The sequence below is a fragment of the Pseudopipra pipra genome, chromosome 1, assembly GCF_036250125.1.
Source record: "Pseudopipra pipra isolate bDixPip1 chromosome 1, bDixPip1.hap1, whole genome shotgun sequence".
Classification (NCBI taxonomy): domain Eukaryota; kingdom Metazoa; phylum Chordata; class Aves; order Passeriformes; family Pipridae; genus Pseudopipra; species Pseudopipra pipra.
The window spans coordinates 27514724-27542722 of NC_087549.1; the positions used below are offsets into that span (position 1 = coordinate 27514724).

The 27999-nt window shown below is 37.7% G+C and overlaps 1 protein-coding gene and 1 long non-coding RNA gene across 2 annotated transcripts in view; one reads left to right on the forward strand and one right to left on the reverse strand.

The window, feature by feature from the left end:
• Window positions 1-143: 143 nt before the first annotated feature.
• LOC135411807 (uncharacterized) lies at window positions 144-27997 on the forward strand. The gene is made up of 5 exons (XR_010429328.1): window positions 144-2421; window positions 2643-2698; window positions 3384-3739; window positions 6875-7007; window positions 27221-27997. It is a non-coding gene; the product is annotated as an uncharacterized LOC135411807 (long non-coding RNA).
• RALYL (RALY RNA binding protein like) overlaps window positions 24644-27999 on the reverse strand; it is a 406719-nt gene continuing 403363 nt past the window's right edge. The window contains exon 11 of the mRNA XM_064649754.1: window positions 24644-26476. Coding sequence (XP_064505824.1) covers window positions 26423-26476 — 54 coding nt within the window. The 3' untranslated portion in view covers window positions 24644-26422. The remainder of the gene's footprint in view (window positions 26477-27999) is intronic.

The window sequence follows — 27999 nt, forward strand, 5'->3', positions numbered from 1 at the left end:
GAGACATTTTTCCCTCACTTATCAGTGTAAACTGCTCAATGAAAGTAGCAGAGCCAATTTCAAAAGGCCACTTGAAGACATTTTGCAAACACTGTGCTTTAAATTAACTTCAGCACATGAAGCCATACCCTTAGAGCATACTAAACAAAAGCTGAATCAGTATCTAGAGAGTTGCACAGCTTTTTCCTCTCTGCATCCAGGATCAAAAGCCATTGATGTTCTTGAGGAACTTTCTATTTGACGTCAAAGGGCTTTGCATCCAAACTAATTGTAGGATGTGATAAATCCCTGTAGCAACTCTGATATGGACTTTTAGCCCATTTTGCAGCTTCAGTCATGTGTGTGAGTGTTCAGGGCTCTTGCACTTCAGTGGGCATACTTGTCTTGCATACGGTTTAACCTTTTTACTAATGTGAGTGAGCACCTTAATTTCATGTATTTGGCTTCCAAGGCAGCCAGCCTGTAAGACTCCAGCCCTGGGAGCTGCCAGCTCACAGATTCAGCTATGAGTTTTACTTTAAAATATAGATATAGGGTTCTTTAATACCTTGAGCTAATGTCAAGAGAATAAGCCATGGGCTTGTTCCCAAAAGGTTTCTTTATTAATTTCGGAGAGAAAATAGGGAAACTTGGCCAAGGTTCAAAAAGGGCACTAGACAAGCTAGACAAAATGTTCCACCACAGTACCGACTCAGTGCATATACTATTAATCCACAACACTTAATTTAAGATCCAATCCCTCCAGCTCCAAACCACCCAAAACATCAAGATAGGAGTAAAGAAAGAGAAGCAGAGGGAGCAAAAAGAGAGAAGGAGAAAGGGGGAGAGAGAGATTATATACCTACCACTGGAACCTTGTAGAAGACTAGCTCTCACACGTCCAAGTGGCAGGGCCGTGACACGAGGTGAACACATGCCTGTGGTTTTATCTGCTTTGGTTCCTATGGCCAACCCCTTCAGGTGGGGTCTCTGACCCAACAGCCACTCTAGAGGTTCCAGGCCAGGGTGAGGAGCACTTTTCTCACTGTCCCTGCCAATCTGAGGCTGGCTTAGGGGCTGCAGGAGGTGGGGTGTGTTGTAGTTTTCCCAGGCTGTTTGTGACTGACAGCTACTTCAGGGCTTCCCTATGTGGGTTCCTGGGACCTGCCATGAGGGATATCATGCCACCTCACCTCCTGGAGATTCAACTCATCCCTTCCCCCTCCACACAGACACAAACGCACACACACTCCCCACAAGGTGGTTCTGACCCAATAATCACTCATCTGAGATCTAACACCATCTTTGCCTGGAACAACCTGAGCATCATGGCTAGACCTTTCCAGCTCTTGGGCTGCTGGGTCATGGGGTGAAATCCAGCCTGCCACGACTGTGGTGCTGGCTGCTGGCAGGGAGTATCAAATCACAGCTGACAGTGCTGCTGTGTGTGGGTGTCTGTCCAGAGAGAGTGGTGTGGCTCTGCTTTTGCTCCTGTCCTTCCCGTGACAGGCTGTAATTACAGCCATCACTTAGGTCTTCAAGATTGTTGGTGTCAGTTATCCTTGTGCTGCTTTTATTCTCTCATCCTCAAGCAGTCCAGGTCGTGCCCTCCCCACCAAAAGTGCCTGCACATGTGCCTGCTCAGTGCTGTTACTGTGCAACACAGGTTTTGTAGCAGTGATAGAATTTAAAGAAAATAATAGGTAGCAACCTATGCACAACTTCTTCAGGAATAGACCTGTTTTAAAAATGCAATCCTGGGCTCTTAAAGGCTATCATTTAAAAAATAAAAAAAAAAAAAAAAAGAAGGACAAAGCCGAACCTGTCATATAGAAGGCCTGTAGTGTAGTAATAGTATTATATATTATTAGTATTGTGTATATTGCTGTCAGTGTTTAAATATTTTTTACATCCACACATTCAATATCACTTTTTAAAGCTTCCCTCTAGTACAGAAAGCAAATTAATTCCAGCTTTTTACACCTCTCTGGCAAAGGCTATAAATCACTTTCTCTTTGGGGACAAATATGTAATCTCCTATATAATCTCTGACCTTAATAAGAAGACAAAATAATGAAAAGCAATTTCTCTTGTTATAAAGCTGTGCATACATAACCAGTTTTAGAGAACCTGGTGACTCTTGATAGGAGTATCTGAAGAAAAGCAGAATTCTCAGGGAGACAATGAATTTCTATTACTAGGCACAAGAGAGAGCTGCTTTGAATGTTTTCAGAGATAAATTAGTAGGTTGTGGAATTAGTATATTTGGAGTCCTGTGCATTTCTCTGCCAGTTACTGGTTTCCTAAGAAGAAAAAGTGTTTCTGTACTATACTGATGGCTAAGTCATGGTAATCCATACTTTACTTCTGTCTAGGAAACCTCCCTCAAATAAGACATGGAAGAGGAGAAACCTAATCATACATTAAAGGATCTGAGGAATGGTAGGTTCATACTCAGTACAGAGCCCTGTGTTCAAAGTACCCACAAACACTCTAGTATGTCATACCCACTGTGCTCCTCTGAAACGTGCATTAGTAAACTGTGTTGCACAACTGTGTTGTACTGTTTCCCAGTGATGACAAAGAAGGAAATAATTGTTTTGTTGGTAATGCCTTTTTTGTTTCGTGTAAATGATAACTTTGAGCCTTGGTTTATTTTCTAGTCTAATTCCATATTACTGTGGTCCATGTCCAAAATGCAGAGCTGCAATAATTCAAGGTAGATAATGTATATATGCCTTCATTTTTTTTATCCTTTTACTCTGAAAATTACTATTCCTCCTTTGCTTTCTCTATTGGCAATGAATTCCCCAGTCTGAGGCTTGCATAGGATACCATTTGGTATTCTTTACTTAACATAAAAACTCTCTGAATAAAACAGATTTGCCACATGATGATGCGTTGTGAAACCTTTTCAGAAACAACGTCAAATAAGGATTCATTAAGTTTGATTAATTATTCACTTGTGTCACTGCAATTTGAACAGGGTTTATTTAAATTTAAATTTAAGCAAGAGGAAAAGCTGGCCACTGTGGGCCATTAAAGAACATGGACCACCATGGTGCTCAACATGATTTCAACTTCAAAGCAGGCTTTCTCTCCAGAGCCAGCTCACGGTTTTGTAGTGGCACAGACAAAATGAAAGTTCTGCCCCAACATGATGGTGTTGGTTGCCTTGTACTTCACCTCTGCAGACTGCACCATTCAGAGTGGGGAGCAGAGAGTGAATCCCAGGAGGGAGTACATGAAGGAAGACGGGCTGGTAACGGGAGATTTTGAGGGGTGGTAGGTTACAGCCATAAAGTGGCAAAGCATAGAGATAGGCTGGACTCACAGAGCTCTGGGGAGGAAGGAGGTCTGTGTGTCTGCCCTCATTAATATGTGTTACCTTCTCCACTGAGCAGGTGTCTCCTCCCAGCCCTTGGCAGCACACAGTTCATTCTCCCTGCTGGAAGGTGAGGACAGGGCTGAAGCTGCCCTTCTTCCTCTCTCAAGCCATCCGCTTCCCCCAGAGTGCGCTCTAGCAGAGGTTGTGCAGACAGGAGGGACCTGGCCGTCCTCAGGCTTGTGAATGTCCTCTGCATCCATCTATTCCATCTACTGTTTGAAATTATAAAGACTTTCTGCTCTCAAATTATCTATTTTATACTTAAGTGGTTCTAATTTTTTTGGCAAGAATAACTGTAATTGCAATGCTTTTCTTGGTTTCATCTACAGTATCATTATCCAGAGAAAAAGACTGGATTCAGCAAACTGAAGTGTGGGCTTGGGATGGAATTAATGTGAAAATTAGAATGTGATAGAAGCAGCAGATTAATTGGTTTTCTTTTCATGAATTTGGTCAGACTCTTATTTCACTTGTGATGATGATGACTCCTGGACTTCAGATATTTCATATTTGTAAGTCAAGGAAGTTTTCCCAATAGGATGACACTTAGAAAAGATAGCTACATTTGGTTTGGTAGAATTAAATTAGGAAGAATAAAAGATTTTTACTAAATTCAGCCTCAAACTTCAGAAATAAATGGAAGGCAATTATAAATCGTTGTATATTCCAAGAAATCAAAGCTATTGCATTGATTACATCACTCTAATCCCAAAAATTCGCTTATGAATATGTACATATTCTTTAAATCTCTTTAAGTAAGGGCTAAATCCCTCCCATGTTGAATTTGAAAGATGATAAAGCAATGGTCATAATTAAAAAAAAAAAAAGTATGTTTACATTTTGTTATTCATAACAGATAAATTCAGTTTTGCATCACATATCTAACTTACTTTTTCTAGGTAACTCATTCATAATATTAGATGGAGATAGTTTAAAGCTAACAAATATTTTAAAACAGCATAGAAAGAAGAAAATGTTTATATATTTATTAGACATATTCCACTCTTAAAAATCACTGAATTAATCAAAGCAACAGTGACAAGGGAAAAAAGGGGGGGGTTATTCTAATTTTTTTATTATCTGTAGTAGCCTCTCTTTTAACAGCTGTCAGCATGAAATTGGTGTAAAACATTAGTATAGGTGAACATGACTCAGATCCTCCAGAGAGGCTGCTGGTTGATATCTTAGACAAACCCTCATCTTTGGTCTTTATTTCAAGTCTTATGCTGCAGTGCAAAAATATCTTTTGTGAAGATATTTGTTGTTGCTAGAGATGCCAGTCTGTCATGTCTAGAAAGCTCCCAGTTTGTTCTTGTCTGAGTTGGCTCTCCGAAAGAAAATGATTGTGTCAGAGACAAAAACTGGTTCTTGATCTGTGCAATGGTGCAGGTTGCCTTTAGTGTTTAAAGACATTGCTGTAATGTTTTTGACTTTTCGTGAAGGCTCGCATCATCCAGATAGATGCTGAGCTGTCACAATAGAAAGATATATTTGTAATTACAAATGTGATTAGGAATTAAAAATTGAATGTACTCTTCTCAACATGTCAACTTCTTTAATAAGAGCAATTTTGTTTGCATGGTTGGCAAGACTGACAGTGTTCTTTTGGCTACTATCCCCTTTCTCGATATGTAACTAACCTACTTAAATCTTTCTGTCATTTGATGTAAATCCAGAATACTTTGGTTCCCATCCTCTACTGCTGTTTTATTGCTGTGCTCAAAGGTTGATGCTATGATCCATCAAAGCACTGGATGTATTTCACTAGAAAATAATGTGACTAAACATGACTATACATAGAATTTGTAAAAGCAGTTGGGGATCTTTCATGATGGTAGTGCTATGCTGCAAGAAATATTTGCTGACCTGGATAAACACTACTTATTGATTTGATCAGCTGAAAGGTACAGGTAAGTTGACTAGAGCTTGTACATAGCAGAATGCATCTCTGGAGATTACACAAACTGATATGAGACGAGATACTTTAATTTTTTTTCTCACCTTAAATTAAAAAAGGAAGGAGGATATTTAAAATCCCTATCTGGATACACACATAGAAGCTCATATTCGTCTTACTATTCAGTTTATTCAATTTCCTTCTGACTAATGGGGCCTTTTCAATATTCTTTTGGAAAAAAAGGAAAAGATTGAAAGTTCATATTTTATTGCTTTTAGCTTGAATTCCCACGTTTGAAAAGATTGATAACATAAGGCAAACAGCTAGTGTTACACTGAAATATAGAATGGCCTTTTCCTTTGCTAAAATGCTGATTAAATGAGTTCTGACCTATATTACTTTTTACAAAGTGACCTTTCACATACACAAAAAAAAAATGGACGTACTGATAATTAACCTCAATGAAATGTGACGTAAACAAGGGACCAGATTTTTATAGGTTTCTGTGTAAAATATTCTTTTCTACTTAAAATCCCCATGGCTGACTCTGTGTGTGGTGCCTCTAATCCCAAAGGTTCAGGTTGTAAGTTAGATTTAAAGAGATGTATTTTTCAGAAACAAAGAAGGTGACTATAAATAGATTTATGTTTAAAAACCAAGTGCTTCAAGTCACTTCCAATAGAAGTATTTTATGATTTTATGATTCTATGTCTTTGAGGTTAAGCTTTCTTGCATCATTAGTCTGTAAGTTTACTGACTACAGAAGTGCTCAAATTAAGTCCCTATAAACAACAACTTACAGGTCTGAGAGAACCTGGAGTTTGACCCAGGAACCTAATTTGGAAATCGTCCTTTATTATTTTAGGAAAAAAATACTTTGCATCTGAACCCCACAAAATTTCTCTTGGGGCATTAAAATTTGAAGCTTAATTTTGTCATATGGGTCTGACATCTAATATTTATACTGGCTGATGAAAACACCAGCTGTGAACAACCAAATCCAAATAATGAATACCTGTTTTCTCTGTTGTGTTTCTGGGGGAGAAGCAGTTTAGTGTAGTTGCTTTTGCAGCTGGCCTTTTGTCAGTCTATTTTAAATGAGATAGTTGTGAGGAATGAATTAGTCAATCGGTTTGTAAAATTGGCTCTCACAGGAAAACAATGCCCACTAAAAAGTATATTACTATAAAAAATTTTGTCAATTTTTCATCTGTTGGATAAAGTAGAAAAAATTTCTAAAATTAACTGAGAGATGAATTGTTGATTTTGGATATATCAAAGTGACAGACAAGATTAGCACCATTAATATTGTGACCAGTATCACAATTGCGACCATATTGAAGTTTGCAATTCAACAAAGGATAAACATTTTTAGCTAGATATGAGTCCATGTTCATCATTTGTGAAAAAACCAATCTAATCCAGGGAGAATTCCTGTCTAATTGAGAAATCAAGTGTAAACAGTTCGTAAGTTTTGATGCAAAAGACAAAGGTATTTCTTTGTATATCAGAAACAGAAAATTAAAATATTATCAGGAGGTTCTGGGTGAAGTTTACAAAGATTATAGAGAGGATGACTATTTTTTTTAATTATATTTTTCCAGTAACAGTCCTTTTCCACTTGCAAGAACAGACTTGAAAGTTTTCTTGCGTTACATGGAGAACCCACAAACAACTTCAACAAAGCAAAATAACTGAGCTACCCCAGATGAAAGAGAAGTAAGTGCAACCAGGCAGGTACAGGTCAGTGCTCTTTTTCTTCTGCTGCTATTTTTTGGTTTCCTTTTATAGTCAGAGCAACTTGGCTAGAATTTGCCAAAACTATGTCTCTGTTATAAGACTCAAAACAGTAAGTTTCTAGTAAGTTGTACACATACCAGTGTCACATCAGCTTCAAGCCTCTTCTCAATCTCACTATTCACACCCCACTACAAAAAGTTTTAGCTTTGAGGCCATGATTTAAAGGACCTGTGAACAGTTTGTATCAACAGACTAGTAGCACAGTAGTGTCTGTGGGCAAAATAGACTAAATAATAATTGGATTTTTTCTAGTAGGAATAATTTACAGATAGAAAAATTCATTTAAGCTATGGTCTACACTAAAAAGCAAATCCATGCATTTATGCAGGCAGAGAGTTTTCTTCTACAACTAAATGTCACAGCTGTCAATTATAATGTTACACTGAAAAAGTGGTTTTCCAGATGTGTGGTGTATTCTTAGTGATCAAGTTTTTGCTACCATGGTATTCTGAACATGTAAATAAGGAAGTATCTGAAGTGAGGAGTAATTGCTTTTATCAAGCCAATAAAATGGCAACCAAGCTTTTGGATATAGAAGCCATCTTTCAGGTATATGTTTTGCCTTTGTCTTTTAGAAGGAGGATGGCTTTTTGGTAAAAATACAAAATTGTATCTTTCTGCTGACAGGTGAATGAGGCATTTTCATTAAGAGCTGAATTTAATTTGGTAAAATAAAATGCATGTTGTCTTCTAAAATTTGCTTCTGAGATAATTGTTTCTTTGTCATTATTATTTCCAGATTTCTCAGTGGAGTAAGAAACAGGAAACAGTTGGCAGAAAATCATATCATTAACAGCCTTAATAAGTTGGGGTTGTGAATTTTTTTAAAATGTTCCTCTTTTAAATTATTTTTTTTTATTGTAGCACTTTATATTAGAGTTCTTTCCTCATATCTGGTCTCCTGAAACCTTCATTACAAATCCTGTGTTTCATGACACCCTGTTGCTCTTTTAAATTGAAAATGCGTTGTTCTCCTCTGTTGCTATAAGCTACAAAAGACGTCTGCCAAAAAAATTTACCAGCTAAATAGTTACCTCTTGTTTTGCACTATATAAATAGCTGTGTAGAATATTTTCCATAAATTCATGAAACATTCACTGAAGTGCATGCCTGACGTGGATTAACAAATATGGAATGAAAATATGCCTTGGTATTTTTTCTGGCAGTTTTCTTCTCTTGACAGGACAAGTGCTATGGAATTTTGCAAGAGATGTTGCATTTTAAGGTAATTTGCTTCATCTGATTTATATTTCCAACTCCATCTCTGAAAAAGGCAGCACTATTCTCATTCCCCATGTTATTAATGAACACAGAAAATTTCTATTTATTGTCTCTGACTAATGCTATTTTACTTTTGAAGATCCTCTACATCCTGTAATTTTGGTGAATGGAAAAACTGGGTTTTTTTTTAAACGTTATCAGGCTTTGCTCCTATCTAGCCAGGCATTCATGACTGAGAAGTATGCCACATCAATTGACAAAGAAAAGATAATGAAGTGTAATCAGCTCTTGCAATAAATGGGAAACCTCCCAGTCGCTGACAGGGTCTGTGTTTAGTGCTGTTATATTTTTTCATGAGCTCAGTTTGCAAAAGCCTCATGCAGTTTTTGCTTCTAATCCTGCTCTCTGTGCAGTATTCTTGCAGAACAAGTTCAGCCCTCTGGGCATAGCTGCTTTCAGCCTTAGCTATCCTCTTCAGTATTTTAACTTCAGGTATTCCTTGGTAAAAAAACCTTCATATTCACTTTCCAGTACTTTTGTTTGTCTCCTTTTCTCCTGAAACTTGATTTGATCTTTGCCATTCAAGGACTCCTTTTGGCAAGAACTGACTTGTTCTTTCGAGAGTACTCAAAAAAGCCAGAACATTTGGCTTTATAAAGAAGAGGGAACTCTTCATAAGAAAAGTAATAGGATTTTTCAGACTGTCTGGAAGAAATTGTAAATTTTCCTCTCCCATGTTTTATCTCTAGTGAACTCCCTTTTATTGATTTAGGTAAGATACCTGTGTCTGCAGTCAGAACTGTCAGGAAAAGCTGATCCTAGAGGTGATGGCCCAGGAAACAGTCTGCCAGGCACAAAGCTTGTTGCTGTGCAGCTCATCAGTGTGTGCAGTAAGAACTTTGTCACAAGTACACCAAGTTCCTGAAATCTCCTTAGCTCTTCAGACAGTGACTCTGGCTTTTTGGCATCTCCAGTGGCTGGCAGTGGTTTCCAGTGGGTTCTCAAGCTTTTTGATGCTGTCAGGTTCATCACTGATGCCCTCACAGTTTTGCTGCCTATGAATCAACTAGGAATCAAGTGCAGTGTCAGAGCCCCTAGGACTACTGCCATGGTCAGGGTGGCTATGCAGAGAGTCCTAGCATGCTTCAAATGCAGACAAACTGCTGTGCCCCAGTTTTCTATCTGTTCATTTTGTTCTATGCCAGCCTTTATAAAACCCCCGTATGCTGTATCACTGTCATCCAAGGGACATTCTTCCCACTCCCAGTCTTCAGTAGGGGAGCAACAACTCCCTCAGTCCTCTTTCTGGGTGGATGGAATCCCCCTTGAGATCTCTACCCTTTCTGGCTTCTCTTCAGGTATCCTCATCAAGTCACAGAGCCCACATTTTCCTCCTTGCAGCAATATGGGGCATTCATTACTAACAGCATATGGTCCAGTGATTCAAATCTCTCTGAGAGGCCACCGTGGGGAAAGACCAGAAAAATGGAACCTGAAGTTGTGAAACAAACATACCCAGCATGACCTTCTCAATATTTAGTGGCAAAGGATTATTAATCGAAAGGTTCTAGCTGTTATAACTTGGTCAAGTTTGGGCCACTTCGGTCACAACAGGCTAGATGAATTACAGTAGCTGTGGAAAGTAGAAGTTAATAACAACTCAAATGTATACACTGTTCCAAAAGTCTTGTGCCATAGAACAGTTATAAAGGAAAAAAAACATGAAATAGTTGCACTACAAGTTACCTCTGAAAGAAAGTCAGAAAAAAATATGCTAAAATGTTCTCAAACTTCTAAGACCATTATAGTACATGTAGTCTTTAGTCTATTCAGTTTTCAAGACAATGCTTGCTTGCTTAATTAGAGAAAACTTTAAGTAGCAAGTGGCTTCAGTTAAAGCACCTAGGGGTTTAATTTAAAGAGAATCCAAGGTGGATTCCAAGGGTGGCGATTCTCTTTCAGCTCTTATTTCCTAAATAATTTCACAACTCTAAAAAAATCCACATCAGTTTTACTGTCCTCTGAGTAATGAATGAAAAAGAATTATGATTGGCAGTAACATTATGATCCCATGATATGAGTTTATATAAAAACTTGATGCTCAAGGTAATGACTACACAAGGCTTTTACAAATCTTTTACAATGGATGCATATATTTTTAATACCAGGTATGAAATCATCAATATTAAATCATCAGTTCCTGCTATTAAATTATCAATAGTCTTTTCCATCAAAAGTTGAAAATTAAGTACTCAATCTTCCTTCCACTTACATAAAAGGTGTATTTCTTTCATTCAAAGATTTATTCATTCTTCCAACCTTCCTAAACTTGATTTCATATTCCCTAAACATTAAACAACATCTTTTATGGCGAACATGACAAATTTAAGGCCCAGATATATCACTAGTATTGTCTCCTAAAGCATTGCCAATCTACACTAGCTTTAGCTTTCAGTTGGAAGCATTTTGCTAGCATTTTAAGGACTAGTGCCACGGTCCGAGGGGGGAGGGGAATGGGGCCGTGACACAGCACGGATGGGTTCAGGGACAAGGTAGAGGTGCAAAATTATTGAGGTGTGTCAGGTTTTATGAGTTTTAGGTGGGGAAAGGGCTAGGATATGGGGTGGAGCATGAGACAGACAAACGGGGGAACAAATCCGGGTAGGGACACAGGCGAAAGGGGGAGGAAAAGGGCAAATGGTAACTGTCTCCTCTCTGCAGCTTCTTCAGCCTATCGGAGAAGGGAGCGGGGGAGCAGGGAGCAGGCAAACTGGTGGCAAGCCCAGGCATGCCCAGGCTATGCACTTTGTAGTGTGGATACAATGAAACTACATAATAACAGTAAAGTCCATATAATAACTGTAAGGTCCATATAATAAAGTCCTGTCAATTGCTGTATGTTTTTCTCCATGCCTGGAACTGTTCCCATCCTGAATTTTGCTCCTTCACAGACTAGATTTTTTTCTTCCTGGTATAAGCAGCCGGTCACCGGTTTCTTCCTGGATCTGCACAGAGTTAGCACAAATTCACGGTGAAAATATCCTCTTTCACACATCTTTCTACCATGTTTCCTAACAGACCAGACAACATATAGAAGTGTCTGTGTGTGAATTCACATTCCTCTCTATGAATGTCACAGGAATTTAAAAGCCAAGCAGAAGACAGGAAGCAGAGAGTTTCTTTATTCACAGTGGACTTGGTTGGACAGGATGGCTAAGATGTCCTGCCTTGCTCTTGGCACTCAGTTTGGGGGATTACCTATCCCCCATCTCCAGAGGCTGGTTGAGCATTTGTGTGGAATTTCAGAGTCTCTGCTTCTTATTTTCCCACACTGCAAGGAGTCAGAAACACCACACTCTGCCCACCTATTTCCCCCACTCCCTCAGAGGAAAGAATGATTCTTATGTTTAAACTCTTCCACCAGCCTGCCTGATATAAAAATATTTGTGAAACCATGTTGATTTTGATCAGGAGCCAGATGATGACATCTTTCTATCACAGTAACATCTTACTCCATAATTATATATTGACTTCAGTACTTATCCCTTGTGCAGTAAGGTGCTGCTCAATTAAAACAACCGTATCACAAATTAATCAGTTACTATCCTCAGAGACCTTTGGGAATCTTGGGAGTAGTAGCCACTGATTTGTATATCATTGTTAAAACAGTGGTGGAGGGAAGGGTCTGTTTTTTCTTTTGAGTAGAAGAAGCAGAGAATTTTGTTAGCCATTTCCTTCCTGGCATTATTCAGCTATGTCCCAGCTGGCAGTTCATCGGGTAATTTGGATAGTTTATATCCAAGCGTACATAGTGGCCCAATCCTGACTCAGAATCAAGGCCAGACCCTGGGTGAGAATCAGGCCCTGTTCTTGTGCTGTTCCATGCCAGAGATCAGAAGCCTCAGTTCCAAGGACACACAGAACATGTGCAGTAGCTGGTACTGTATGACTTTCAAAACCTGGCTAGGCATCAGGATGAATGTACTGCACTATTTTAGGGTGCATGATAAGAGTCTTTAGAAGTAGGACTTGTAAAATTACCTAATTACAAGAACTCTTTTGCCATTCAAATCTTGATAAGGGCATTCATCAAGATTCAGCTCTAACTTTTGGTACATTTTCTGCTTTATTGCCTTGGATGCCGGGAGGATTCTTCATTTGGATAAATGTCCTTTCATGCACAGAGAAAATATACAGTACATAATTTACTGTGGCAGAAGCAGTTTTATCAAGTTTTGGTTTCTTTTAGAAGCCTATGAACCACTGAATAACTTCTTAACTCTCTTTGCTGTAAACAGTCAATATGACTAAAGCAAAAGGATCAATTTGCGTTGTCTTAATTTCCTAGATATTTTCACTGAGACTTTCACTGTTTAATTTTTTAAAGCATTGATAATCTGATTTTATTAGTTAGGTATATGGTAAACTATGTGATAATGGCTGGTATCTATTTTATCATAAATCAGGGTATAGATATGCAATATTTAATAGAAGTGTCACATTTCTAACAAAGCGTTGCAGGTTTGTAAATGCCAGTAAATAATAAGGCAACACTGACTTTTACATGTTCAGGGTTTTACCCCGCATATGCCTCATGTTTTGTTGTATTTCTCAAATAAACATAGAGTAAATATTTTTGTGAATAAACCAGACTAGAATCTAGGCCTGAGGCATTATGTTCCTAGCTTTCAACAAAACAAGACTTCTCCAGAAAGCTTTAGCTACTGCTGAGTGGAAGAAGAATACAGAAATATCAGTGTTTCTTTTTAAAGAGGACGTCTTAGGGCAAAATATTTGTCTCACTAGCTTGTATTTTATAAATATCTTTTATTATATTCTGTTACAAATAACATAAGTGTGAGTTTGAGCAATTTTCAAAAGTTTTCATTAAAATACTTCTGACAAATACTGTTTTATCCAGAACTAGATTATAGGGAAGAGAATGAAAATTAAGCAGAATAACTTAACAGCTGATAGGCACTTTTGACACTAATTACTAAAATGAAGTTCTGTTAAGAAGAAAGGCTTGTAAGTACTGAAAAGCAAACTTCACTGTGATTGTCACAAAGAAAACCAGTTCAAGAACAAGAGATTTTTCTTGTTGGGTCTCCATCCAACAAAACTTCAATAATTATGGCTCCAAATGAATGTTTCAGTATATGTAATATCAAATACTGAAACAAGACTTTAGTCAGTTTAATGCAGCTATTTTTATGTTATTGCTTTCACTCATAAAGTGTTATGAAAAGAAGGTTTTATTGAAGCTATTACTTAATGTTTGATGGAAAGCCCCAGTTTCCAGAGAAAAGGAGTCTTCCCTCTCACTTCTGTCTCATCTCTCTCCTCCTCTTTTAGCCTTTGCTCACTTTTCCTTCCCTTTTGTAAATCCTCTAACTGTCAATGTTGTAGAGCAGCACTTGAAATTTGTGACCAGAGTACACATCAAAAAATGTCAGAACAACACCAAACAGAAAACAAACGTGGTGTCCACATGCATTAATTTTTTATGAGTGTTAAGCAGGAGCCCTGTTTATGAATATTTCAGGTTCACCTCTTTTTGTATCCCATACTACCTTCCTTCTCTTCACATGTCCATTAAAATGTAGACTATTTTATTTTTAACTACTCAAAACAATATATTCCTCACCTCTCTGCTCTTGTGTCTTACTGCCTCTTGTGCCATCCCATGCAACATACACAGGGCAACTTAATACTCCACTGTCTGCCTGTCACTGTGCACATCTTCAGCTTGGAGATCTCATAGAATCGCGGAATCATAGAATGGTTTGGGTTGGAAAGGACCTTAAAGATCATTTAGTTCTAAACCCTCTGCCGTGGGCAGGGACACCTTCCACTAGACCAGGCTGCTCAAAGCCCCATCCAACCTGGTCTTGAACATTTCCAGGAATGGGGCATCCACAGTTTCTCCAGGCTACCTGTCCCAAGTGCCTCACCACCCTCACACAGAATTTCTTCTGTTTATCTAACCTAAATTTCCCCTCTTTCAGTTTGAAAGCATTACTCTTTGTCCTATCGCTACAGTTCCTCATGAAGAGAGCAGCTGTGCAGGGAGAACTGCTTGAAGGCAAAGCTCACAGCTGGCTGATTGCCTGTGCTGGCAGGAGCTGTGGGTAGTTTCTTTACAGTCTCCACAGCTCCGGGACCGTGCTTGTGTCAGAAACAGCAGGCAACTGGATGCCCAAGGCAACTGGATAAAACCAACCCAGAACAGGCTTTAAAGGTCAGCAAAAAGAATGAAGATTTTTGAAAAAAATAGTTGTCTAGCGGTGGAATTATTTTGTGGAGCTCAAAGGCCCCTGCTTAAGGCCAAGAGACTGCTGCCCATCAGCCTCCAGGTTTTAGAAGAAGTCAGCCACTTCTCATGCCATCTAGGAGCATTTGCTTGTTCAGAACTGTGAATCCATGGGAACATGACACAGGATAAGGCTTCTATGCCAATGTACAAACAAACTGTAGAGTCATTTTTCAAAGTCAACTTCAAAGTTAAAGCAAGGATATTTGAGTCAATAAAATAATCATTTTTGTCTTTAAAGGTGGATAACAACTTCTACTCGGACTTTTCTGCTATAGGGTAGGCTTTTTGATGGCTTTCAAGAATTCTATCTGGGAATCACTTTTTTTTCTGGTACAAAGAAGAACTTGCTTTGTCCTTTCTAGGTAGAGACTTCATTCATATTTGTGTAATTTGAATTGCCCATCTTTTTATCATTAAGATGTGGTGATAAAATTGAAAATAGTCAGAGCTGATGGTTTAAAATGGATTCCAGTGGACTAAGATTTCTTACTGACCTTCAGTGCTCATATTTGGAGACTACCCATAGATGTGATAACTTAGAGAAACAAAGCAATACGCTGAGAACCATGACAGTTTAACTGTAGTCTCAATGATGCAGCACACTCATCTTGAGGGGAAAATGAATCTGCCACACTGCAAGTCCTTCATCTATGTTCAGAGCTTGAAAACATTTTACAACCTCTTTTTAAACTGTATCTCAAAATAATGCTTCCACTCTCCTTAAAGAAGAAACAGCCTTGGAAGAAATGTAAGACAAACCTCTAGCAATGACATTTTTGAAATGACAGATTAAATTATTTCAGTGAAGGCTGGGGAAGTTACAGTCTTGGGCCAGTTTTATAGTGAAACTATAGTGAAACTATTTTACATCATTACCAACTACCAGTCAGTTAGTTGGCCTGAACCAGTTGTGTAATTTCTTTAAATTGGACATGGATTATTCATGAAGTATCAAACCAAAATACCACAAGCATTTTTTGTGGTATAGTTTAAACATTTCTGTAAGGAAAATTACATTTGATGACATAGTGATGTGTACAGCTGGTGCCTTTTGCCCAGTGTGCCTTAAAACACTAAAACCACAAGTGTTCCTTGCAGTTATGAGACATAGTGAGGAAATTTGTAACTGATAATAGTTTTAAGAAAGAGCTCTCTATAGAGTTCCAGTTTGCTTTTTAGAAAGCAAATCATTATACTTAGCAACTTTGACATGCAGAAGTTTGCTATTTGAAATTCAAAAGAGATATTAATAAATTCTGTCATTTTTGCTACCTCATTGAACTTAATTTATTGTTATTTAAAATTTTAATGGCAGGATTCTGCACTGAATAAGACAGCGTGAGAAGTGCTATGAGGAATGGGGACAGAAATAAACTTCCAAAAGCAATTTTTTTTTGTTTTGATGCACAATATATGCTCCATTTGAAAAGGTACTACATAATCAAGAGCAAGAACTAGCTGGTTTTTGTTATTCAGATAAAATATTATTCAAAGTGGGAAATAGAAATAATATAGTCTGTCTTAGATGATCATTCATAGGCCTACAAAACAAATAGATACCAACGAATCAGTGTGTCATTTATACAAGGTATTTGACAAATACTCCTAATATGTACACAGAAATCAAGATCTGTTTATGACTGACATGAACAGGCAAGAAAGTTTGCCAGTGTATTAATAATTAGACCTTTTGTACTCTATAGTTACTTATTCTACAATTTCTTATAAACTGCAGTCAAGTGTAACACACAATTTGCTGAATATACTGCTGACCATTGGATTTTGGAAGAATATGTCACCCCAGCCTAATAAAGCATAAAATAACTTTCTCTTTTATTGTTGTGTAGAGAAAAGCATTATCTAGAAAGATTAGAAAATAAGAAACATGAAAATCCAAACCTGAAGCGACAACTTTTCGTTCTATTGTTGTGTAGGGAAAAGAATTTAAAAGAACCACAAGAACCCAAAGTCTAAGAATGTTATGAACACAGTTATTATAAACTGTTGCAAAAACTGAAGGCAAGTTTCATAGAAGGTCAGAAAAGCTTTTGACAATATATAAAGTACAACAGAACAAAGACATTTGAGTGAGCGCGTCCTTCCATTAAGCCTAAGTATACATATAGTTCTAAATGAATAAATGCATTATTCATATTTATTTTATGGAAATCATGACATGGTTGTATTCCTTTAGTGTATCCCAGTCTCCTTCAGCTTTTTCTAATGAGCAGAAGAAAATGTTCAGTACATTACAGATGCAGAACCTCAAACAAAGTTTAGATTGCACCAAATTATTGAATAAAGGAGGAACCCCTATGACATTTTTCCAGAGAAAATGCAGCATGACCGCGAATACTTGTTAATTCAACAGCTACATTCCCTAATTCACAGTTATGCAACACACCATTAGTTTTCTTTTATCGATTACATCAAAGACCATGTAAGTAGTTTTATCTAGTGAGAACAGAATTGTTTAGCACACACACAGTGTGAGGTGGTGATGTGCAAAACATCAGAAAGCCCCTGAGCTTCAGTGAACTTGGCAAATAGGCTTAGGCAGTATTCAGTTAAAATTTCAGACAGTTTGCCACCTTCTGTCTATTCATTCATCTTTGTCCCAATGAATCCTGTAGCGTTGTATTGAAAATATTCCACAGAAATTAAAGTGTCAACCACAAGTCTTTAAATCCAGAAAGGTATGTTTTCTCCAATTCTTCTGTTCCTATAAACATGTGCCTTGTGAACATACTTAGGGGAATAAAGCATATGTTAATAAATATTCAGTAGTACTTGTAAGCATTATGATAAAATACAGTTGTCATCAAAGGTGAGAATGGATATTTAAATGAAGAATATTACCTCTATAAATATGAATGTACTTGTTTCTTACTGGATTTGAAACAGTCTCTAAATAAGTTTACTTTCTAGTTTTCCTGCTATGAAATCAGCAGGAAGAATGTTCACTGGCTATGAAGTGAAATTCATATTAATTTTATTATGGTTTGAAAACTATCATTTATCACCAACTTTCTGGTACTGTAGTTTGAAAAGATTAAGACATCAATATATGTGGCTTCTTGTTTTTTGTTTTCATGTCTAATCACTTTTTGCTCTAACTCCTGACTTACTAAAGGCTTTACTTGAGAAACGATGATTTTCAACTGAAAGAAGCGTGCTTACAGTAGTCAGTAGGTAAGTGTGTTGCAGCAGCAGCACAAGCATCTTAGGGCAACCAAAGGTTTTAATGACTTTGTAAGGAGGCAAAGAGTGCCTAGAGGTCAACTTATGTTTGAACACTCTGGGAGAAAAAAACACCCCATGGAAAAGCATTCCCTGAATTATGAAGGCTGCTTCAGAGACAGACAGGGAGAAAAATGGTTAATCTGGGTCAGCTGGCCTACTTGTGTCCCCTCCCAGAAGGAATGTTACAGTGCTGATTCTGTGCTCAGCAGTAGCCAAGGCACTGATGTGTTATCAATACCCTTCTAGCTACTGATGCAAAGCACAGCACTGTGAGGGCTGCTGTGGGGGAAATGAACTCCATCTCAGCCAGACCCAATACAGCAGTCATCTGGACTCTGTGTAGTAACCCTCTGCTAATTTTAAGAACTTTATCTATATCTATAGAGAAGACAATGAAGTATAAAGCAGAGCCTTACAGATGGACAGGTGTTCCATGAGATTGGAATGGCAAGTGTGGAGGATGATCCAGCTAGAAAGGAAAGGTACTATTAGTAAAAAGTAACAAAGACAATTGGGCTTCCAGACTGAATGCCTTAGTAAGCAAACTGTTGTAAATGCAAGAGTTAGATTTTTTCTTTGATATTTGTCATAAAATATCTATTTCGTGGGCCTATTTTTTTCAAAGACTCAAACATGAAGAAATGGAACACACAAAAAATAACATCATCCTCAAATACCTAGTGATCTGTTGTCTATGGCACTCACTGAGGGTGTAGGAGATACAGATTAAACTCACTGCTTTACTGGGTACTTTCTTAGAAAAAAGCTCTAAAACCTGAGGCTGAGAAAAATACACTTCTGATATTATGGTGAATAGGGCACTGGTCTACTCGGTAAGAGAAGACATGAACCAAGGACAGCAGTTCTGTTGCCTACTTTCAGCCAACTAGAATTTGAGAATGAAGTATAAAATCTTCATTTAAATAGATACTTTACTAAGCAGACAAAACTGTTTCCTGGTAACTGTCTTGGGTGAATCATCTCCAGGATGCACCTATTTGTCTCTACTGGCTATAGAAGTCTGGACAGATCTTTTGCAATATGTTTTGACAAAGGAACCAGTGCTGAAGTTCAGGTCCCTTTTTCGTGCCAGGGTAGGGGAACAATGTAGCAGTCATGTCAAACCTTAATGTCCAGTCAGCCCAGTAATTTCTACTCTGAATGCCATGAAGATTTGCTTATTCTCAGGGAAAGCAGAGATGGAGATGCCTGCTACTCTCACAGTCTTCTGCAAAAAGCTTTCCTTGATTGCATTAGAATGTGGAACAAAAACTCTTTTAATACCCACAATACTTCTGTTTTGTTTACACCACTAAATATTCATGTAACTTGAAATACAGTGTAAAGGGAAGGACAAGACACGACATCTAATGATTGGACAGTTTACATAATGCAAAATGCTTCAGAGAGAGGGCTGTGAGCTGCCAGCACAGAAGTTGGCCAAAAGATTCTGTTCACTTGTAGTATAATTTCCTGAAGGTTACTTTTAATAGTCTGATCAAACTTCTGGAATTTTCTCTACTTTTACTACTTTACACACACTACTTTAGGTATGTGCCATATGTGATACAATTCAGTATTCAGTTACCACAGCATCCTTAAGTGAGTACAAAGTTTAAGTGAAGCTGTATAACTATCCACTAAAAAGTTTCTCGAATAATTCACTATCTTCCTCAGAAATAAATATACTGTAGTCTAGAGCTGGCTGAATAATGCAAGAAGTTATTAACGGGTAATTATTCTATGAGAAATGGTCAAATTTGCAATAGGTTTTATTCACAATAGATTATCTGACCAGTTTCATTGCTGTGAATCAATTTTTCTAAGCAGTCAGGCTATCTCCTAAATGAAATGCACTTCCCAATGCTATTAAACAAAATTAAGTATTTCTGCAATATTATTCATGGTTCACTGTAGCCAAAGAAATACCTTATACTCTGCAGAGGCTTTTATGGTGATATAAAATACTTCAAAAGCCTTTAAAACTATCAGAGTATTGTCTTGGGATTTGTCTACAGTTAAATACCTTCTTTTCTGCATCACCATTTCTGTATCCTTTCAATATTTGTATTTTACAATGTCTGCATGATGGCAGTCAATACACTGGCTTCATGAATAAATCATTTATTTGCAGAGTGCTCTCTGATTAAATACCTGTGAGATCCAAGGGGTTTATTGTACTTCGGTTGTGTATGGTATATTTTATTATTATTTACTTATATCTTCTAACATCTTACAATAGGAAGAGTAGTGTGATGATGGGCAACAGAGATTGCAGCTGATAAAACACACGATTTGTTTTCAAGAGCAGGTGACCTGAAAGGTGGCAGGGCTTGCCTGAACTTCAAAAAGCCACCCTGTGCCCCCAATGAACTCATGAAGAAATCAGAGGAAGGGTGTGATAAGGGTTGTAAGCAGAGCCAGAAACAGTATAGTTTTTTTAAAAAATAATTTGGTTCCTTCTTCCAATGTGAAATGGTTCACTGAACTGCAGTCAGTGACACTACACACAGAAAAAGCTGTCTGTCAGTCTTACAAAGTGCAAGTATCCTACCTTGAAGGTATCCTGTCCTTAGAAGGTATGATTCAAATGCACACATCTGAGAAGAGTGACATCACAGGTTCAACATCAAAGTAGTCAGTGTAGACTTTTATTCCTTTAAGACTAAAGAGAAAAGATTACCCTCCAAACTGATTATTAGAATTTTAAAGCCAATGGAAGTCATTACATAATCTGTCCCAGCTTGCAGGAAAATATATGATACTAGGACTGCACAGCATTTTTACCTGATATCTAAAGGAAAAAAATACATTCAAAATAATAATTGCAAACCCCCCTACATATCAACCAAGAAGAAAGTTAGCATTACCCTAAGTAGGAAAGAGTTTATGTCAAATAAAAATAAAACCCTCAAAACCCAAGTCTCTCTATCTTCTTTTTTTAATTATCTTTCATTTCCAGTTTTATAATCATAGTCTTTCTCTAAATGAGAACATTTGCTTCATTTCTCTAATTGACTATATTTTGATTTTTGGTCTTAGACTTTGTCACAAAATAGTCTTTAGTTAGCCCTTATTGGTGCCCTATTTTACTTAGAAGTTGCTATGTTTCCAATGTGCTTAAAAAATAATTCCTTATTTTATTTTCTGTCTTTGAAAAGCCCAAGGTAGTAAAATTTTCCAGACCGCTGGTGCTTCCTAATTTGTCCTTTACCTTCCGTAACTGGCATAATTTCCCACAGTATCAGAAAGTATAAAATAGAAAAATATTATATAAACACCTTTCCTTCTTGGTAACCAAAGAAATACATGGTCTATTTGATATGAATGTAAGATAGGCAATTTCTATGTGCAGCATCTTAAAAGAGATGCATGGCAAAATTTTCTTTTTTATGAACGATTTTTGCTGGCTCACTGCGTTTACTAGAACTGTGGTTCGGCAGAATCTCTGCAGAGTGCTACACTGAAGCCGTCATACTTTATAGCACAACAATTAACACCCTTCTTGCAGGCTGTGGGAAAAAATGCACCAAGAGCCTCCAGCTGGTGCCTTGCAAATTTGTTCTCTGTCCTCTGCATCCAGGGCAACCTGAGCTGTAACCCTGTCTCCTAAAATCCTAGAGCCTGGGAATTTAGGTACTCTCTTGAATGTCAAGAGGCTTGGTCCATGTCCTCAAGGAGAAGAGCAGGTCTCCTTCTGTGAATGTTTAGAGCTTTGCTTTTGTGTGTGCTGACTGGGACCCACTTGCCCCCGGAATCTTCTTTCTTTCTGTGTCTACATTACTTTCTTAAAAGCCTGAAATGGAACCTGCAGAGATCATATCATGACTACTAAAATATCAGAATTATTTTGATTAGGCAAAAGTATTGTCCTTCCTCCATATGTTGCTTCATATTTACCATAGTTTTGAAGTGTTTTCTTGGATCTGCTGGAAAGTAAAAAAGCAACCACCTTACTATTTTCACAAATTTAACAAGGCTTAGATTGTCTAATTCTATCTCAAGGCAAAAATAAACAGGTTGAAATCCAGCACCTTATTCCTCTCAGCTTGTGAAGGAAAACTTACTGCTGAATGCAGCAGTGATTTTATAGATATCCACTAATGAGAAAAATAGATGTTAAAATGTAGCTTAATCCAATTCAATTTTTGGCTGTTTTCAAAGAAGGTTATCAGTCCAATTTCAGGGAAGAAGAAGAAAAACCACCTGCTATTGTAGGAAATTAAAGGCTGTTGTTATATGGGCTGTTATTTTCTTATTTTAGACATTTATATATGCTTAGTTCGTTTGACTGAATTACCTCAGTGCTGGTTAAAAATATTAAAAAATAAAATGGAGAACAAATTAACTATAGTGTAATAGGAAACTGATTATTGCTGCTATTTGCCAAAACTCACTGGGGAGGGAAAGGTTTCATAAAAAGAAACTGAATCAAATGCATCTGGAAGTGGATTATGACTGTCCCACGAGGTGTCTTGTGATAATTAAGATAACAAGTGGGCAGCAAACTAGAACAACGGGATGTCATCGTTTTGTCAGTGATCAGCATAAATCAATTTATAGTGAAGGCTAACTTGTTTCTCCTGTATCTCATTCTGAATACGATCTAGAGTCACTCTAGGGAAAATATGGATATAAAAGATCTAGAAGAACTTGAGACTGCAGCATGTAGGTGTGCTTCACAGGAGGTTCTAGCATTTTAAAACTTTTTCGTGGGGCCATTCAGTGAAAGAAGAAAGTGGTGTCAAGCATAGAAAGCCACTACAGTTCTCTTCCGTAAACCTGGTCTTTGCTCTTACCTATATAATTTATGGACTAAAAGAAAGATTCAGAAACCTCAAAGGACCCCTCAAGGTCATGGAAATGAGGTTGTTTGCTTATGTAACTTGTAACAACTGAGCAGCCAATAAGACATAACAGCCAATTCACAGAACTGCACATAGGCTTACATTTGTATTTTAAGCTATTCGCTGAAGAACTGTGTCAAACAGCATATTAAAAAGCCAAAATAAACCAGCAGTCTAGTTATGAATGTCTGACTGAAGAGTATAAGTTGTAGCTGGGTTTCATTTGCTCCCTCCCTGGAGCACTGGTGAAAGCAAGTGAGTGTTACTGTGTCACATGACGCCTCTGGATGCAGCTGGACACACCTTTGCTGCCATGCTAATCATGCTTTCAAATAAACTGTTGTTTAATCCATACTCTGAGAAGCTAAAGGGGGTAACTCTCAGAAAAATATCTTTTTCTCTGATTCATAACAAACCGGAGGGAAAGAGATCAAGGGATGGCAGAGGCATGAAGGTTTTAAACCATGGCCATGATTTGCAAGGGAATAAATAAGCAGAAAGAGCCATTCTCCTCTGCACCAGACTGCATTTTTGAAAGCAGTATTTTGGCCTGTAGTATCTGACTTCACTCTTTTTGTGTGTGCTGGCTAAAGAGAGATGGGTCTTGGATTTGCTATATGTTTCACAATTTCCTGCAGAGAGGGAGATGTACGTAAACTGAATAGTTTATTTTGTAACCTGACTTAATTCTCTCCCTTTCTAGGGCATTTTCTAGTGAAATTATGATTCTATGAGTCAAACTACTTGTAGATGTGTCAAATTATTCAACATCTTGCTGCAGTAGCATCTCAGTGCCTCTTGCTTGGAAGTATGTTTTAAAATTAAACTCTTGAATCTTTTATGTAGAAATGCACACAGTCCTGATAAATCATGGGACAGGTCTCTGGAAATAAATTCTTCTGAATTAGGTGTGCACACACTATGTTGAAAGTGTCACTGTAATGCGTATAATTTCAACAAAATTATAGCTAATTGTAGTGAAGTGTTGGGGTTTTTTTGTTCACTTTCTTCTTTCAGAGATTTCAGTTGTCAGCACTGTGTCTGGGGTGTTTCATATTATTCATGCCACGATCCATAAGTTGGAAATGAAATTCCTTTACAAAACTGGTGACAACATTTGCTGAGATAAAAGAAAGAGGTAGCACTGAAGGGATCAGGTTTGCTGTCAAAATAGTACTACAGGGAAAGAGAGAAAGACACTTAAATACAATTGATTTATTTTGAATGTCAGACTGAATAAAAGAAAAAGTTGTATGATTTTGATGTTCTAAAGACAAAAAAAGTCAAAATTTGGGAAGGTTAAATCATAGCATTTGAAATCTATTTTTTTTAGTAACTGTTCCAGATTGATTTATTCATGGAAGTTTGTGAATGTCCATGAACCTCATCAGAAAGTGTCCTACAAAAATTTCTTATTAACTGCAAGATGAGACACTACATGCAAAAATGGGAAGTCTTGGGTGATTACTAAACAGGACCTTAGTTTTGCAAAATTCTTGCATATGCATGCAAGCATATGCATACATATTCTGCCTGACCTCTTGATGCCAAAGTGACTACTCAGGATAATGGTGTTGACCTCAGAGTTGACCTAAGAGAAGCATGTATTGGTGAGATGGGTTATTGGTGTGGGGTACAGCAGCCCAGGGGCATTTCATGCAGCATACATATAATTTGAGAATCGTAAGCAGAATAATGTATAACTAGGAATCTTTATTTGACTAATTGAATGTTTCAAATCCATTTTAAATTAACTAAGCTAGTGTAATATTTTCCTTCAAAGATGTTATTATTATTTCTAGTTTCATATTATGCTGAAGAAAATGGGATTACTTTATGTTGATAGACATAAAGACGTTTTCAGAGCATGTGTTATTACACTTTTTCCTAAAAAGTAGTAGCAGCTTTCAGAGGGCCTCAAATAAATCCTAAAATAAGAGAACACAGACAGGTAACATGATAATAATTTATTTATTATCTCTCTTGTAACATTCCATCTCTTCAAGGAGTGCTAGAGATTTAGCACTGGAAAAAGATAAAATTGTAAAAAAGTAGCATTTCTCAGAATTATGGAGGCAGTGACACATAGTATAAACTCAGAACATAAAAATCTGAGAAAAATAGGTGCATTCGTGTCTTGTCTAAAGTAACTGCAACTACTTTCCTCTCAGCTTTACTGGCCTAATGATCCATAAATTTTGCTGCTTCTCCTGGTATTGTAAAAATATGAGTATTGCCTTAAAAACTAATTGGAAGTCTTGCTGGATAAAGTCTGATATAATCCTATTTTAAATCTTTCAGCCACGGTTAAGATTGTGGAGGATTTAGAGAAAGAAGAACTATAATAGAGAGTTTCCTTTAAAGTATACTATTCGGGAAGCCTGTCTCTTTTTAGTTAAATGTTGGAGTCAGTGGCACTTGAGAAGGGTACTTTCTGAATCAGGACCCTGTTTTTTTGATAAAGCAGACTATTTTATGTCAGGGTATGCAAAAATCCAAGCCATAAGCCACTTGCTTACATACAATTTAAATATTATGGGCTGTAACTTCAACTGATGTAAATCAACATACTTGATTCCAGTGATTTCAAGTCAACCTGTATCTGTTGGGAATGATCTGGTTCCATTCCCTGACTGTGGGTCTATATCCATATATTAAAGAAAAAGGGTAAGCTTTACTGATTTACTGTTTGAATCACACCTAAAGTTCCATAAAATTCAAGAGTCTCTATCCAGCATGATATTTTTTTCTTTTATTCCTTAAGTTTTTAGTGTCATAAGTATCTCTAAGATGTAAAATAGACAGGAAAAACTCATCTCAGTGAATGGGCATATGCTACTGATCTTTATTTGTTCCAGAAAAAAAATTATAATGCTTGAGGTATTTAGTCCATGTAAGAGACACTAATGAAAGACTTCACTAATTTCACTTATTAACTTCAATAACTCAATTTATTTTGTAATAATTATTAATTTCAATAACTTACATTGTTGGGAAGCTTAGCAGGAACTTGCCAAAAGATTAGAGAATTACAGTTGAGAAACTAGACAGATGTTTCAAAGCGTGAACCAACCACTGTCAGATAAGACTACAGGTGGACTGTCTCCATCAGGAGTTTATTCCAGAGAGGTCTACTCTGAAGCTTCTTTTGGCTGTCTTGAAATACTGAAAGATCAGTTAAGGGTGCCTCTTTTCCTAAAAATACATATCTGTTCTGCTGCCTTTGAGGAAGAAGTGCATCAGTTTGTCACCAGATGTATTTCTATTAGAGCAGAAAAGCTATTTCGCAGCAGCAAATATACACAGTTTAGTTTCTCCACTGGAACACATTAAAAATTAGAAACACACACTATGAGGTACGATTTATCCCAGAATAGAGAGCAAAATGTCTTCTGCTGTGCAAGCTTCCAGAGATCTCCAGCACAGACTCCCACAGTAGGACACCAGCTCATTAGCTTTTCCTCTCTCTGCAAGCACAGCTGGATGGCATTTCAGCTCCAAAAAGGAGGTTCTACACATTTGATGCTCTCTCTTTCTCTGCGAGGTTAGATTTACGCTGCAGAATTTCAACTGTGTATCTCCTACACACCGTCTTCTTCTGTGTCCCTCACAGCCGGAATAGCATTCTGCTTCACCAATAATTAAAGAGAAGGAGGAATTATTGTAGACCATAGATTTTAGGTACATAGATAACTATGAAGTCAGCTAGCCTGACTACCCATCTGCACAATTCAGGTTATTCTATTCACATTGTGTATAGGTGTTCCTGCAGGTCGGAGTCCAAACTGAAAAATGAAATGAGAACACAGAGTCAGAGATATCTGCTACTGCTTTCCTTTTGTTAATGAAAATAAGCAAAACAATGCTAGCCAGGAAATGAGCAGTCCTTCTGTGAAGAATGACAAATGAGACACTGATAGAATCTCCAAGAGATTCTGCTGAGGCAGGAGACACCCCGAGGGTGGGAAGGCAATTCTGAAGCAGCAGGTGGGCAGCCACCCAGCAGGGTGTAAGTCTAGCAATGAGAGGAGGGCCCCATTTCAACCTGCAGCTGTTGAACTTTAAATATGGCTCCAGTGCCCTGGAAGCAGAGGAGCAATAAGTCCTGTTAGGGAAGGATCCTGGGTCAGGCATCTCAGCTTTTACAATTAGGATCAGTGCTACAAAGAGACGAGTGCAAGTGAAAGAGGTGTGGCATGAAAAAATGGAGCATTGACATGGATGAAACAGGCAGTTCAGCATAGACATGAGGGCAGGAAAAGGGTGGATAATTGCACCTTCTGTTTAGGGACTTTTGAATGTTGGAAAACTTCAAGAAGAAATAAGAGTTCGAAGTGAGATGGGACACATTTTGATATGTTTTGTTGCGGAGGTCAGTAACAGATCACTTGGGGAAGAGGAGGTGGTGGATTGGCCTTAAATAGGTATTTCTTGTCCTCATGGGGGGCCTTTCAAACATCTGGAGGGAGGGCACCATGTCATTGAGCAAATCAGGCAGCTGAAATACTCAGTGTATTCTTTTGTGTCAGTTCTTACAGGCAAAGCCCTTTTCTGGGAGCACTGCTTCTATCAATATGGCTGGGAAAGAGAGAAGCAGATGACAGTTGAGAAGCAAAAGCTTCAGGGGACTATTTAAAGCAGCTGAATGTCTTCAGATGGAATACATCTGGGAGTACTGAAGGAGTTTGCTGAAATGATGGTGAGACTAATCTAAGAAAATTCGTGTTGATTAGAGGAGGTTCCTGCTGACTGGAAAAAGCCAACATTGCATCCTTTTTTGAGACAGGAGGAGGAGGAAGTGGAGAATTAGTGTGTTCTCTCTGTAAATCTGACAGAGTCTAGGCTGGATGAGTAAAAAATTTTCACCTCAGATAGTAGTCCAGTGTTTTCTGTTGAAATGGGGTGTTGAGAAACTGGAAAGAGACAAAGAGGAATACCACTGACCATATACATAGAGCATATAGAAATGTCTATTCCTGGTTGCTTTGAAGACTGAGCTATGAATACAGTTCAGCTGATGTAGTTGGCATAGTTTTGCTTGGAGCAGTACAATGGACTAGATGACCTACAGAGGCTTTTCCCTCCAAAATTTCTAAAGTTCTGTGATCACCACAATAAAGAGAAAAAAACTGGTAGTGTAATTATATATGGGCTGGCAGAACAGCTTACACTCGTGTTTTAAAACCTTCTACCATGTAGGTTTGATATCTGACTTAATATATGTGTTCTGATGTATTTTTCATAGAGAGATAGTATTTTCACCGAGGACACCCACCTCCAATAAATAGCACTTGAAACTCTCTCACTG